The sequence below is a fragment of the Tachypleus tridentatus genome, chromosome 6 (genome assembly GCF_004210375.1).
Source record: "Tachypleus tridentatus isolate NWPU-2018 chromosome 6, ASM421037v1, whole genome shotgun sequence".
NCBI lineage: Eukaryota > Metazoa > Arthropoda > Merostomata > Xiphosura > Limulidae > Tachypleus > Tachypleus tridentatus.
Genome location: NC_134830.1, coordinates 75,529,319 through 75,546,484, shown reverse-complemented (window position 1 = coordinate 75,546,484; position 17,166 = coordinate 75,529,319). Strand labels below are relative to the sequence as shown.

General features: G+C 33.3%; 1 protein-coding gene across 5 annotated transcripts in view; it reads left to right on the top strand.

Annotated features, from left to right (window-relative positions):
• botv (exostosin like glycosyltransferase 3) overlaps nucleotides 1-17,166 on the top strand; it is a 55,446-nt gene that overhangs the window by 1,137 nt on the left and 37,143 nt on the right. For 2 of the 5 annotated variants that reach the window (XM_076505583.1, XM_076505579.1), the window contains exon 2: nucleotides 7,055-7,381. In XM_076505583.1, coding sequence (XP_076361698.1) covers nucleotides 7,235-7,381 — 147 coding nt within the window. In that variant the 5' untranslated portion in view covers nucleotides 7,055-7,234. Of the gene's footprint in view, nucleotides 1-2,972; nucleotides 3,114-4,156; nucleotides 4,232-7,054; nucleotides 7,382-17,166 lie in introns of those variants that run through there. The other 3 variants (XM_076505582.1, XM_076505581.1, XM_076505580.1) reach the window with 3 other exon arrangements.

Sequence of the window (17,166 nt, the reverse complement as noted above, 5' to 3'; positions counted from 1 at the left end):
CAAATTAAATATTAGTATTACAAAAAAAGTCAAAATTACAGGGTAATTCAAGTGTAACTTTAAATTTATGTTACTTTCAGTGGTGTATTTAGGAGCTAGAGCAGGTCGGCTCCAGGGCACATTGTCTGAATGGGGGCCCACTGATAATTTTATTCTATGTAAAATTGCATGAGATGTAGGGCCCACAGAGTTTATTATCCTCTGAGCCCACAGAACCTTAAATCTGCCACTGGTTACTTTAGGTGTTTTAATGGATGTTTATTGTTCTTTCATTTAATGATATTAGTTTATCATTTATATACAAGATCTGTTGTTTTTTTTTTCTAAAGAAATGTTTTGCTGATGTTTTGATACTGCAAGAAATGTTTCAAAAAATCGTTTTAAACCTTTTATGAAATATCAGACTTCCAATACTTGATACTAGGCAGTAACATGATCATAAAACTGAATTTTGTACATCATAGTTTCTTGACAAGGTTTTCAGTTTATTTCTGTACATCTATTTCTTAGTGTATGAAATATGTTTTGAGCAATGAATATCTTATTGAGCAGTTATTTTATGATGATGGCTTTAGTTATTTCATTCTAAAATATATTCTCAAACAGTTTTTGTTGTACAAAAACAGTATTGAAGAATCTACGTAAATATTAAGATCTAGAATTGATATAATAGTAAAATTCATTAATCTTTTCATTATTAATGTGGAATTGCTTTGGAGTAAGTATTTCTGAGATTAGGGCTGAATATATGTTGTTCTGCATGTATTTATAGTAGGCTGTTAGTTGAAAATGGGACAGCATAAAAGAGCCAAGTAACTCATTATCACTTTAAATACTTTTGATAAAGTATTTTGGTTTAGTTTAGGGCAAAGACATTAAGATCTTATATTATTCCAGTAATGTAAATAGTAATAAATGAAGTTATTGTTTTAAAGGTATATTTGGTTATAATTTTTAGGAATAAATTTCTTTTTGTCTGTTGATTGAAGTTGTTGAATGAGTTTAAAATAATAATAATTTATTAAACTTACCATTTCATTTACCAGTTTTTATTTGTAATGTAGATCAGTAAAGTGTGTAAAATTTATTTCAATCATTGTAGACTTTATTTTAAAAGCTATGGAGAAAAAATTCAAAAATTTTGTATATCACAGAAAATTACATGACATTATGCTTTTGCTGTATTGGCATATTGTTTGCTACATGCACATGAATTAGTTAGAATGTACTTTATATAGCTTTAACTGAAAGCCCTCAACTTTAAATCTAGTTAAAATTATTTTCTGTTATCAACATGTATTAAATTTTACTAAACAATAAAGTATTTTTTGTGAAACTTTTCTTTTTTTACAGTGCACATGCAGTGCAAGAGATGGGTACTTCCTAATTTTATTGATTTACTTTCTAATAAATTACCAGCTGTTATGCTTTACCTTATATTAACTAGTTGGAATGAAATATTTTTTATGTTATGGAGATAAATGAAAGCTACTTAGATGTGGACAATTTTGCTGAAAGAAATTTCTTTGAAATACACAGTTACAGGTTATTCAATAGGGGTAGAAGCAGCTTTATATGAAAAATGTGAGTTACATCCTGTTGAATTTCAGGATTGCAAATACAATTCCAAAGAGGTTAAACCCATTTATGTTTTGTTGCTGGATGTAGAAGAAGGCTTTCAATTCAAATTTGTGACAGACCATCAGATTAAACTGATGGGATCAGTTGGAAAAATTGCAGTTAGATTAAGATTTTGACAATGAGGTTTAATTAATTTTAATTTTGACATCAAGTATATAGATTGGGAAATTTTAGAGTCAAACCATGAGGGAGCTGTTTTTCAGAAACTGTTCAGGATGATTTTCTTTACAGATTGATCTGGGAGCCTACTAAGAATAGTTCTGTTTTAAACTTATTATGAACTTCCAATATACACATGGTGAAGGGTGGAAATTTGGAAAGACCTGGAAGCAAATGATTTTTGCTTAATTAGGTTTGTGTTTTACTGCATGCGCAGGTCAGAAACAAGAACTTGGGTACAAATTTGACAAACCAATTGAGGAGATGCAACATGTATTATCTATTGTGAATTCGTCAACTTCATTATTTGAACATACCAATAAATTTTGGCAAATTTGAATGATCAAAACAGGTATACATGTTATAAGATGCAGAATATATCTGCAAGTAAAACACCAGGTTATCTTGCAAAGAATATAAGGAATGAAAATAATGAAAAGCATTACAAATGTAAGAAGTTTAAATTTACTGTTTTACTATTGTGGTAGAATACTAAAGAAATTATTGATTAAGAGTGTTGATCAAGTAGGATATCAGACATTTAAAAAAGGGTAACAGGACAAAAGCTGATTGAAAGTTTAAAACTGAACAGTAAGTTATTTTGTTAATACATAGAAAGTAAGTAGAATGTTACAATGAGAGTAAGGACTTTCAGGAATAATAAATTAAGACTCATTTCTGTTGATTTGAGATTGCTAGTTACTTTTATTTTACTTTTTTAGCTACTAATAATGAAGATTTGAGCAATATTCCTTATCCTGATTAGTTTTTATATAACTATTTGAATAGTGGGCAGGTGATAGAAGATTAGATGTTTCTCCTTTCCATCAAGCACGGAGATAAAATTTTCCCAAGAGCCTATTAGCTTTTCATCAGTAGTGGGAAAACTTTTTCAAAATATTGTAATAGAATATTTTCAAATTAATTATATTTGGTTTAAAGCTTTGTTGAGTAGCCAACATCATTTGTTGTCCACTAATATTTTTGTTTCTTTTAAAGAGGTTAGTGCTTATGTAGGTGTGGGTAAAGGTATAGATTTGGTGTATGTGGATTTTTAGAAAGCATTTTATGATAGGGCATACAAATGTATGTTTGTTTGTGTGTGTGTGTGTGTGTGTGTGTGTGTGTATATATAAGGGGGAATAAGTTGACTCATTGGCTTGAAAAATGTCTAGATTGAAGAAAGCAGAGGTTGTTATAAATGGAGTTCAGTTAAACTGGATTAGTATCAGAAGTGAGGTACCTCAGAGCTTAGTGTTAGGACTATTGTCCTTTGTTTATTTACATTTGTTACACAGATGAAGGAGGAATCAGTAAGTTGCTTATATTTGCTGATTTATTAAGGTCTTGGTTTGTTACTGCCTGTAATGAGGATACTACTATTTTACAAACAGTCTTATTGTTTTGTGAATTGTACGAATAAATGGTAGATAACTTTTAGTTGTGATAAATTCAAGATAATTAATGTGGTGTATCATAACTTGAAACATAAGTGTAATAATTTTGATGGGAATAATCTTAACAGTTTTAGAATAAAATAATCTTGGTATGTTGATTAAACCACGAGTATGTTGTTATTTGTAGGGCTTATAGGATTTTAGATTGTAATTACAGAACATGGTATGTAAGTTCAAAGAGACTATAGTTCCATCATATTGGTCACTGGATAAGCCTCTTTGGAAGTGTTGTGCTCATCCTTTATTTCCTTGAGAAAGAGGTTGAATTGCAGCATTTATTGGGATTTTTAAGGAATTTAATATAGTTTTGTACCAGAAAACCTCCAGTGGTGATTAGAACAATCAACAGATATAAGTGTGATTGAATTCTAAGTATCAAATTATTTTGTTTGGTCTTATCAAATCAAAAATATGAAAGATTTATACCATATGAGATGATATTACTTCCATGAGTTAATGTTAGGAAATAAATTACATTCCTTCAAAGTTATGTAAATTTTGCAAACTTTGGTTTGAGCTCAAACCATTTTAGATTTAAAAAGAAATAGGAAAAAAAAAATTATCTGGTTAATCTTTTCAATCAGTTGCAATCTGCAACAGCTAAATGATAAAAAACTAAAAAAAAATAACATTTTTTGAAATATACCATATAATAAGCTTAGCAAATTCATTTCAATCTTTTATTTGTATAGGTATTGGACAATCAGTACAAATGCTGTATGTGATGAAAATGTTTTATTTGTGGAAATCATTATAATTCCTTTTTTTTGTCTTTTCTTTTGATTTCAAAGTTAATTAATCTTGAAACCAATCAAATAAGCCCAATGTATCTCAGAACAGCTGGCATGGATATTAACACTTTTATTGATAAGGAGAAAACAATGTTTCAACTTTCCTAGGTCATTTTCAGGTCAAGAAAGAGAGTTTGAATGTGACCATTGACAGACACGTCTTAAGGATGAGAGTATAAACAGGTATGGGATTGTAGGGGGCATTGCAGGTGAATGTTAGGTTATTAATTGGTATATGTATAAAGGTGTTCCTTCATATTGGTTTAATTTTAGTTTTAGTCACTGCATAAGTAGGGATTCTTTGATTTTGCATTTGTTTATATTTGTTTCCCTACTTAATATCTGGGTGTTTTCTATGGTTATGTTATGTTTATTTGATTTGCAGTGTTCAAAAATATGTGAAGGTGTTTTTTTGTGTTCTTTGAATCTAGTTTCCATTTTTCTGTTTGTTTCTGCAATATAGAAGTCGTGACAGTTGTTGCATTGTATTTTATAAATTATGTTGGTGTTGTGTTTGTCATTGTAGTTTTTACATAGTACAGACTTCAGTTTTATACTTGGTTTTTGAATGAATTTGTGTTTTACTGGAATGTTGTGTTATAAGTTTTCTAAATGGTGGTTATTTTTTTTGCTGATGTCGAGAACATATGCAGCAGTATGTGGTTTTCTAGTTTGCTGTATCATGGGATGTATTGTTGTTTATTGTTGATCTAGGTGTGTGTGTATACTTTTTTCATGTTTTTGTGAGGAAATTTGTTGATGTTGATAAAGTGTTATTTTGTTGATTTCATTGTTAATTTTATCAGGTGAGCATAGTTTTGTGGCTATGTTTATTTGCTTTCTTAATATGTTTAGCTTTTGTTTTGTTTCATGTGCTGAGTCCCAGGGAATGTATAATCCAGTATGGATGATTTTTCTGTGGATTTCTGTTTTGAATTTTGTATCAGTTCTAGTGATTTTGAGGTTAAGAAATGCTGTTTGGTTCATTTTTGCTGTTCTCAGGTGAACTTAATGTTGGGGTGTGTTGAGTTAATGTGATTGAAAAAAATAACTGTGTGCTCTGTAGATGTGAATCCAGCAATTATATCATTAACATACCTGTACCAGTATAAGGGTGGGTGTAAGGCTGAATTGATTGCTTGTGATTCAATATCTGCCATAAAAATATTGGCTATAACTGGTGACACGGGATTCCACATACTTGGGCCATTTATTTGTAGGTATTTTTGGCTATTGAACATAAAGGTTTGGTGGCAGTGAGTTTTATAAGGGTTATTAATTGGTTACTGGGAATGTGTATCAATGCATTGGGGTCTTGGGTATAAAGTTCTGAGGAGCTGGCTGATGTTACATATTTCGAAAATGCTCATGATATATAATTACTGAAGTTGTAGTTAAATGATTCATAGTGGATAATCAGGTTTTTGAGGTTTGGAGGTGCAGTATAGTTATGGTGTGCATGAGTCGGTCTTTCATAGAAAAGAATAAATGTTTTCTGAGATTGTGTTGGTTTTTTTCATTTGTAGTAGTATTTTTGTTTAAATGGTTTTCATGTGTTTTTGTGTGATTTATGTTTAGTAGTTTAAATTTGTATTTGAAGAGACATTCATTTTTTGAATGTATTTATTTGTGTTCATTATAACTATAGCATTGTCTTTATCTGCCTTTAGAATTTTGATGTTGTTTTAAGTTGTTTATAGGATTAATATCTTTTTTTATAGATTTTACTGTGAAATTATGTTGACAGTTTTGTGTGAACATTCTTTGAAAAAGCTGTTTAAGATACTGTTTGGAGGTCTTTCAGGTGAATAGATGTTTTCAGTTTGAGTAGAGTGAAAACACCAACAAAACAATAAAAACCAATCACCAGAAGAACCAAATAGCATTTCTTAACCTCAAAATCACTTGAACTGATACACAATTCAAAATAGAAATTCACAGAAAAATCACCCATACTGGATTATACATTCCCTGGGACTCGGCACATGAAACAAAACAAAAGCTTGGCATATTCAGAAACCAAATAAACACAGCCACAAAACTATGCTCATCCAATAAAATTAACAATGAAATTAACAAAATAAAATAACGCTTCACAAAACCATGAAAAAAATTATATGTACACATCTAGATCAACAACAAACAACAGTAAATCCCAAGATACAACAAACTACAAAATCTTATACTATTGCATATCATATGTTCCCAATACCAGTGAAAAAAATAACCAACATTTGAAAAAAACTTATAAGAAAAACATGACATTCCAGTAAATACCATATTTATTAAAAAATCAGGTACAAAACTAAAGTCTATACTGTGTAAAAACTACACCGACAAACACAACACCAACATAATTTATAAAATACAATGTGATAACTGCCATGACTTCTATACTGGGGAAACAAGCAGAAAGTGTAGGATCTAGTTAAGGTAGCTTAATTGTACAAACAATGTGATTTATTTACTTATGGAATTACTGGCTTTCAGTAGGATTGTGGAGACTAGTAATTTAAAATGGATGATTATAATTTCTTGAAAAACAAAAGGTGGGATTAAGTTTCTTAGGTGTTAAGGGACAGTTTTGAAGCTCCAAGTATTTGTTTTCCATACATTATATTATTTTTAGTACAGCGAATAGTGTAAGCTGCATATAATAGGTAGAGGACACAGATTAACAACAGATTAACTTGTTATTTATGACGAGTGTAGACACTGCTTAATAAATATTCATCATTGAAGTGCATTTCTGTTATTTGTAACAAAAAACAACTTTGAAAGTTTTTAAATTGGCTAAATATATTTGAGATAATTTGTATACTACTTTAGATGTTTTTGTACAATTAAAATATTTTTTGCTGATATATTTTTCAAAAATTTAAAAATTACTGGAAAAAAAATCTGGAAACCATTCATAACTTAGTTGAAAATAAGGAACATAAAAATTAATGTTACTTTTGATAATATTTTACATATTCACTTTATATTAACTACATATTTTTACAGGCTTCAAATTGTGCATAGAATAATTGAAGCAGGAAATGGACAGTTTTTGAGAGATGTAGAACTCAAAACATCGGAATTATAGGAAGTGTCGCTTTGGTGAGGAAGCTAGGATGATATCATCTTTAATAAGGAGGAGAATTACATACGTGCCAAGAGACGTGAGAATATTCTTATATAAAGATGGTAGTTGACTTGCCAAGCACTGGGACTATGCAGACACCTTCTTTCTGCCACTGGCTGACTGCCATGCGTCTTTCACGTCTTATTGGACTCTTGCTTGTGGTTTTGGTTATAGTTCCACTCATTACACACTATTACTTATCTAAGGTGAGGTTTCATTTTTAAAAGTTTCAATGTTAAACCACATTTTTAGTATAGCTTAATATTTAATATTCTTATCTTTTTTCTTTTTTTAAATTAGAAGTGTGTTAAACAAAGTTGTTTTGCTGGTAGTAGTTCTTTGCATTAGTTCAAAATTTACTCAGTTATTTCTGGATAATTAAGTATGTTCCAGAATCAAAGTAACAAGATTTTACTTAGTGAAAATTTTATTATGAACTTATTATTCAAATTACGACTTATGAACCCATTATATTGTCAGCATTGTAACAGTTCCATCATAAACTGGTTCAGTACTTGTAGATATGTATATGAGTGTGAGTTTGTAAGTTATCAAGAAAATTCCATAGAAGTTGCACTCTAGGTGATAGCTTTTAGTTGTACAGAGAGACAACCATGTATCTGAAACTCATTTTTATGCGAGGAGAATGTTTTTTTTCTTTTACTTTGAAATGTCTTGTATGCATATGTAAAAATGGCTGGTATGAGTTGAGAAAATTCTACATAGAGAAGCAAACAATGTTTTGACATTCTTTGACCGATATACACTATGACATGCTGCACCATCTATCTTCTACTTTTCTTGCTATTCTTCTGATTGTTTTTAACCAGATCTTGCAGGACAATGTTTTTCCTGATGCCTGACACCAGGCTATTGTCTTACCTTTCTCTAAACCTGGGAAGGATACCAAGATTCCTTCAAACTACTGTCCAATTGCTTTGATGAGCTGTCTCTGTTAGACCTCAGAGAGGATGGTTAATGCTCATCTTGTTTGGTTCCTCGAATGAAACAATTTCCTCTCGCCCACCCAGTGTGGATTCCGACGACAGAGCTTCACCATGGACCAACTGATTCGATGTGAAACATCAGTTAGAGAAGCCTTTCTCAAACAACATCTTGTATCAATATTCTTTGATATCAAGAAGGCTTATGATTCAACATGGAGGTATGGCATTTTGCAAGACCATATATATATATATATATATATATATAGGCTACGTGGCCATTTGCCCATTTTTATTAAAAATTCTTTAATGGACAGGAGATTCCAAGTTCATGTGGGTTTGACACTTTCCCAATCCTACTTACAGAAACTTGGAGTCCCTCAGTGCTGTGTTTTGAGTGTCACACTTTTCAGTATAAACTCCCTCACTGAACAACTCCCTCTTACTATTGCAAACGGGCTCTGTGTCAACAACTTTCACATATCCTGTCAGTCGTCGAACGTGAGGTATATTAAGTGGCAGCTACAGACTGCACTCAATTGTTTAATAAAGTGGACCACAGCAAACAGCTTTAAGTTCTCTCTCCCTAAAACCATTTGCATGTACTTTTGCCACCAGCGGGGTATTCACCCTGATACTGAACTCTGTATTGGTGAAGTTGTGCTACCTGTGGTCCCTGAGACAAAGTTCCTGGGGCTTATCCTTGACTGCAAGCTGACCTTTATACCACCCATCAAGCAGCTACAGGTCAAATGTACAAGAGCACTGAACATTCTCTGTGTTCTCTCTTTCACCACTTGGAGAGCAGATTGATGTTCTGTGCTAAGGATATATTGTGCTCTTATTTAATTGAAACTCAACTATGAATCACTGGTTTATGGATTTGCCAGACCATTGGCCCTAATGATTCTGGACCCTATTCATCATCAAGAACTTTGGCTTTGCACAGGGGCTTTCTGCACTTCCCCAGTTCAAAACTTATAAATAGAGTCTTCACTATATGCTTCGAAACTTGATTCCTTACCAAAGCATCCCACATAGGGTTGTGTTTTTTACCTTGGTGGGCCATACTTTTCTAGAAGAGATAATCTGCCATTGCTCCGTTTGGCCTTCGCATCCAGGCCCAATTGGATGACTTGGGTCTGTCCTTGGATAACATTGCAGATTCAACAGGTCAGCCCTTCCCACCATGGCTTCTTACAGTCCCCAAATGTGACCTACCTTTAAGTCATCTGAGAAGAGCAGACACTCTCAATTGGAAATACTGTCTGTTATTTGCTGAACATCTTTTAAACCATCCTTCCATTCCTATTTATACAGATGGTTCAAAATCAGGTGACTGTGTGGCTCTGCCATGGTTTGTTGTGATTCGGTTGTTGCATGCAGAATCCTCTCTACAGCTTCTGTGTTCACTGCTGAATTGTATGCCATTTCTCTTGCTCTGGATCACATAGAAGCTGAGCAGTACTCAAACTGCACTATTTATGCTGACTCGCTTAGTTCTATACTGGCCCTGGAATCGCTTCACGTTAGTTCACACCCTGTTCTCGCTGATATTCAAAACCTCTCAATGATGGCACTATTTTAAACATGTTTTTTTTTCAGAGTTTATCTGTAACATTGGACAGTGTTATTGATGATGGTGACTCTGTCCACCTTAATAAAATTTTTAGTTTTTTAATGGCCATTAATCTTTTTAATCTCATTTAAGTCTTGGATATTTATTCATTACACCTTTTTAATTGTGGTTCCCTTTTCACAGTTTCATTCTCTCTAGTTCAATTTGACATTGAAAAATGGCCAGGACTGGAAAGGCCAACTTCAGGTGACTAACACTGCTATTTGAACTATCCATTTGAACTACCCATTAGTCGTCCTGGCGAGTTGTTATTCCAATTTTGCTGCATGTCTTTTAAACTTTTATTACTTTACCCTTTAGTACTGGCCATAATGACACATAACCCGGAACCAGGACTGGAAAGACCAACTTATGGTGACTGACGGTGGTTCTGGTACTTGCCTGTTGGTCTTTCTGGTGGGTTATGATCATTACCATTCTGCTACAGGAAGTCCTTTACAACTTTATAGACTGGATGTCAACATCAGTTTTATGCAATTTTCTGTTTTTAATTGCTGTTTTGTTTTTACCTTTGTTTACTTTTACAAATTTTACTACATTTACTTAACTTTTACCTTTTTACTGGACATTTGGCTACTCATTATTATGATTTTGCTATATGTCTTTTAAAACTTCTATTATTTTACATTTTGATAATGGCTGCTATGACACATAACCCGGAACCAGGACTGGAAAGGCCAACTGCAGGTGACTGACGGTGGTTTTTGAACTTACCTGTTAGTCATCCTGGCGGGTTATGATCATTACCATTTTGCTAGACTAAGTACTTTACAACTTCTTTTACTCTGCTTTCTCTCTTACCATTGTAAACTAGGTGTCAACATTGATTTTATGCTTTTTCTCTTTTTCAATGATGTTTTGTTTTACCTTCATTTCCTTTTCTATATTTTAGTACATTTAATTTATTTTTACCTTTTTACCAGACGTTTGGCGCAGATAGCCTAGTTGCTTTGTGCCATAAAACACTAAATCAATCAATCAATCATGTGTAAAGCAGAAGAGAATAACAGCTCATTCTTGTCATTCCTTACTTTGAGTAAATAAAGAGTGATCTGCTTTTAAAAATAGGGTTTTCATAGTTTTCCATTCTACTGCCTCTAATGTTAACATTTGTTTGGACTCTTCACTGCATTTTCTCCCTTTTCTTTCTTCCAGTGGAGTGCAAGTCCTTACTTCTTTCCATTTCCAGCTGCTGAGATAGTGGACCATAGAAGAATCCTCTGAATGTGATAGGAATGTACAATACAAACAATAATGAATTCATTTGTTTAAGAGTAGGGTGGTGGTGTTCTGCTGGAGTAGATGATATGTCCTCCATTCTGAAGCTCCATTTCTGAAAGGATCTATTTAAGAAGATGTTGGAGCTTTAAAGTGAGCTGTCAAAGCCATAGTTCACCCCTTCAGTTGGATCTCTCATCCTACTCCCACACAGATGCTGGTTCCCAGTGGCTGGGTTTTGGATTTATTGCTGGGCCAGTCAACATAAGTCCTCACACGTATATTGCAGGTGTCTTTGTTCATTCATTCAGTTGGACTAATCTTTACTGCTACTTTGTTGTATAACACAGTGAATAATCATGCAGGTTACTATAGTCCTTCCTCTTGTGTTATCCCTTGAAGATTTTCTAAAATTCAGGATGTTACTGTGCTAGGAATGGTTCCTTTCTGATTTGTTTTGAGTGGGATATTTAACAACAGAGGAATAGCTTTATTATTCAGATAATGTCCTGTTCACAGATTGGTGAGTGTTATGTTTGCTGGTGTTAGTTTGGGTGTCAGTTTCTAGTTGCTGGGTTTTGGATAGTAGTTGAATTGCCAAATTTCATAGAAGCTGGTTCTTGGTGGCTGGGATGTGGATTAGTTGACTGGTCATTTATGGTACAGCATGCCATAGCCATTCTGCACTTTTGGGCACAATCTTTTTACACTCGCATGCATTATTGTCACCTATGAGATTGAGATATTGAGTAGTTTGGATACCTATCCAACTATTATCCTCTATGTTTTGGATATTCTTCATTTTACCACCCATTTCTCTGCCATCTCTTTCTGCACTTAGCATAGAGTATATCATTGCATAAGTGGTACAGTATCCCACATATGATAATCTGCTATGATCACCTTTTAATTGTTTTTTGGATGTTTTTGAAACACGATTCTTTCTTTCACTTTCACTGGTCTCTTCATCTTTTCAATGTGGGATTTTTTAAGTATTTATGTGGGAAGAGGTAATGTACTTGAATCAGGAAGATGTGTTTCACTCTTGTTGGTGAAGAGTTGTTACACAATGATTTATATGAAAGACACTGAACCATGTTGACCATGAGGTATGTGGGAGCTCAAGACTTATGGCACACAAAATGGTTTTGTATGAAAAGGGCAGCACTGAACAAGAATAACTAATTGCCAAGGAAACCTTGTTGACAAAAAAAAATAGAAATCTATGACCTAAACACTCGAATAAATGCTGACATCCTTTCAATATCTGAAACACTCTGCAAAAAACAACAAAATGTTACAATTCCTGTAATCAATTCGTTTGGTATACCTTTCTCACAAAACAGAGGAATAATTATTTCAGTCAATAGTTATCACACACCTTAATAATCACACAGTAATTTTAATCTTAGCCATATATTGTTCTCTGTCAAAAGATATCGATCTCAACTATTTACAGAAGTATATAAACTGAAATCCTAAACTAATAATTATAGAGACTTAAATTCTCCATATTTAGAACTAAAAGGTTACAAAAATACATATAGAGGATTAATTGTATGAAACTTCTTTTCTTCTAACAACATGCATCTAATAAGTAATCACACACCCACACATTTTTCTGCAGCACATGAGTCTTATCATGTATTAGATTTTATCATAGCTCCCAGAGCAATGCTATTTCACACAACTGACTTTATTGTGCATGAAGAAACCACCAGTGACCACCTCCTTATTTCTTGTGTGATTCATATGAGCTTTTCCTCCTCCCCCCCTTCCCCCAGTAACATGTACAGCTCCCACAGTATACATGTACACTGGAGCCGATTGGCTCACATTCAACACTACATTTCACTCATACCTGCCACAATGTATCAGTCATGTCAACAATAAACACAAACTTGATAATTATGTAGAGGAAGTTACAAGAGCCCTCCACAAAGCTATCGAAGACACAATACCACAATCTTAAACAAAACTCTCACAACAAATGGACAAAAATTCACACCCTAATAACCGAGCACAGACAACCAATAATTCATTACATAACCCAAGACCCAACAATTAAAACTCAAATCAATAGAATAAATGTAAAAATTAAATGCCAAATTAAAATATTAAAAGAAATAAATTGGTTTAACTTCTATGAAAAATTATAAAATACTAAAAATCACCCCAAAGAACTTTGGAAGAAAATGAAGCATTTCCTTGAACAAAAATTCAACACATCATGTACAACAATACTGTCACAAGGATAGATTTTTAAAACGCTGACCTGTTGGCCGACTATTACAAATCTACCTTTAGTGGACTAAATTCTCCCAACTTTGACACACAACATTAACAACACGTTAACGACTGCGTACATTCAAACCAATCATCTTTCACACTGCAATTCCCAGGTAGCATCCCAACAAGCCATTCCAATTTAATTAATAGAAAAATCACCATCACTGAACTCAAGATCAGCATAAAAAATCTGGAAAACTCGTCTTCTAGAAACGACCAAATACTCAATCGCATTTTAAGGAAAGCTTCAGATCACTTACTACAGCATCTCACTAATATCTCAAATCTCTCATTATCAACTGCTTATTACCCAGACATTTGGAAAAAAACCAATAATCACCACTATTCCAAAAAACAAACAAACAGGACCAATCTGGATAACTTCCATACCATCAGTCTTTAAAGCTATCTTGGTAAACTGATGGAGAAAATAACATACAACCATCTTCTGTATTTCTGCGAAACAAGTAACATTCTCCAAGAATATCAAAACACTTCCATAAAAAACAGACAAACAATAGAACACCTTACACGAGGTTGATTCCTGAATCAATTTATAAGGCATTCAACAAAAATCAAGTAACTACAGGAGTATTCCTGGATGTTAAAAAAGCATTTGACAGCATTTGGCACAATGCCATCAGATTCAAATTAAACAATCTGAAAGTAAACCACACCATTGTCAGATAGATATCTAACATTCTTACAAATAGAACAGCCCAGATTCAAGATCTGGTTAAAAAGTTAACAAGATTCTTTCCAAGAAGTTCAACATTACTGCAGCAGTGCTCCAAGAATCCATTCCCTTGCCACTCCTTTACATTATATTTGTCAGTGACATACCTTTCCCTAGTCTAACTTACACTTACAACTCACAATATGCTGATGACATCTCCATCTGAAGCATCTCCAGAAATCCTCTGATGGCCATGTCTTGCATTCAGAAGTCATTAGACACTGTCTCACACTGGAGCAATAAGTAGAAAGTGGTTTTAAACACAAGCAGTCACTTTTTATAAGAAATTAAAAAGACACAGAAAAACTTTAGAAAAAGTAAAAATTAAACTTGGGAACTAGCAGATCAACATAAAGAAGTACATTAAATTCCTTGGTATCATATTTGACACCAGACAGACATGGAACAAATATGTTCACAACATGCAGTCATCGATCATATCACACTTGCTAACCATCGTGGGCAAACATACTAGCTTCTTACATGAAACCATCCTCAAAATATATTAAGCTTATATCTGCCCCCCTAATAGAATATGGTTGTCAGGTTACATACAATATGTCCAACAACACACTATGCAGGATTCAAATACAACAGAATAAAGTACTAAGAGCAGCAAATCGACTGCCAAGTATACACACCCATCAACTATTTACACAAAATCAGTAACCAACCTACCCTTAGAAACAGGCTAACCAAATTAGCACACAAATACTACAAGAAAGCAGAACATGGAAATAAATCAACTGCATCATTATGCAAAATAGCCAGTATTCCCATGAAATACATCTCACCATATAATGTCTTTCAATGAACACAAATCATTTAACACACATAATTCTCTTTTCCCTACATAACGCACGTGTCTGACAAAACCTCTTAACGTAACAACAAACAACACACACTAAACAAGTTGCTTTATATTAATCTTCAATAATATGTTTTTTCTTTTCAATTTCAGCTTCAGGCACAGGACAGATAGATTATTTGGTGCCTGTCCTGTGAAAATGGGATTTTCCAGGGTACTCCCATTTCCCCTCTCAGCAAATTCTTAGGCACTTGGACTTATTGATCCCAGCCATGGCATTGGATCTCAAGATCCCAGCCATACCATGACTCTGATCATGGGCCCTTTAAGAGGAGAAGAATTTAAGAAATGTTTTGTATACCGCCTCCTGCCGTGCTTCTTCTTGATCTTCCTTTGTTCGTCAAATCATCGATCATCACAATCAACAACATGGCATCAGCCCTGCTGATCTTCACTTTGTCACACTGAACTGACCAGACAGATCAGGCTGTGTCAAAACTAATCAAATAGTCATGGTGAAACACAACTAACAAAAATGTCCAAAACTGTCAGACAAAAATTAACACAAACCATGAAAATAATAACTAACCTAAATCAAATCACAAGAGAGGTGAAAGGGGACACTGACATCCCCGGGCCTCAGTTGGGAAAGCCGACTTTCCTTTTAAACTCAATACCAATCACAATTTCATTGTGTAGCAATCAACTCAAAATTCAATGGGTGGGGTTGAAAAGGAACAAGAACATTCCTGAACACCCCACTTGGGGAGAGAAGTCCCCTGGCTTGTCTCTCTTCAAACTAAACTTCTGCCACAAACATGTAATGTAAGAATAGCTATTTATGTAAAAGGAGTAAATACCTATTGGAAATAACAATTTTAGTAAATCTCCCATTGAAATGTTTCAACAGACATCTGCTAGTATACTGTACTGTATTATTATTTAGTTAGTTAGTTATCTTCTGTTATTATCACCAGACAGCATTATTCCATCCCATTTAGGCAAACTCTTTCTTCCTACCATAAATATGTTCTGATGGTGGAAATATATTTAAACCTACAATGGAATATATAAATGATGTTTATAATTAATTTACTAGGTGCTGAGATAACATTTAAGGACAATAAGGGACTCATCAGTTTTTCTGACTGTTCCATCTGCTGATCTAAACAATATACATTTTAATGACCAATGACAGAATTCTATGATATATATGGAGGAAATTTTAATAAAACTCAAAAACATAATAGCACTGAATCTCTAAATTGTAGATGTAACAGTATCTATTTATTCAAATTACAAGTGGTATTTACTTAATGCAACAGGAAAAATATTCCAACCATCCTCATCAAAAAATAAAAGAACATTTGCATAAAGATCCAAAACAATATGATTAAAACTTGACATTTGGTGAGCCAGCCAGAATTATGCATTAGTAAATGGTGGTAGAAAAAAAAAATGTGAATGACAGAGAATAAATAGGCCTGTGTACACACAACTGTAGTAGCACTGCAAATATTGTAGAGAATACAATTATTACATGTAACTATGTAGAATTTGATATATGGATAGAAAGATGCGAGTGTCTTGGATTAAATGATGGTGAGTCATGAGAGTTTGTTAAACAACAACAACTAGAAAGAGAAGGGTGTAAGCAGAGAAGAAAGGAGGAAAGACTAAAAGAAGGAAAGGGAAAGACTAGAAAAAGGAAGAGAAGAAAACAAAAGACTGGAAGTATAGAGAGAGAGAAAAACTTAGAGAAAGGAAAGACTGAAAATAAAGAGAGAGAATAAGAGCACAAAGAGAGAAAATGGAGAAGGAGAGTCTGCATACAGAAAAATAAGGACACTAACTCAGAAAAAAAGAAACTGAGAGAACAAGAGCACAAATTAAGATAGCCAAGTTCATCCAAAAAAGGAGGACCAAAGAATGACAATGGTGTCAGGGCCAGCCGAAGCTGTCCAAACTTGATGAACATAAAAATGTTGGTACAGACAATATGAGAAGACGTAGTATAAGAACTAAGAACAGTCTTTCTTTTTAGTGTAAATAAATATTGTAAATATTTTTCTTGAAGACAGGCTTATTGTTGAATGTACAAGACTGTTTAGTGTACACATTAATTTATTTTATGAGTTGTGTATTTAATGATTGTTTAGTTTTTCATAATAAGAGAGGTAAAAGTTAATCATTTTAAAGGCAATAGTATGGCAAGTTTGATTACATAACTCTACACGTTATACATTGTACTTCTGCTTCTGTTGCTGTCAAGGTGTAACTAATGTTAAGTCACATTAGAAAATTTTATTATTTTTCTCATTATCTTAACTAAGTATTCTTAAATCATTGCATCACAT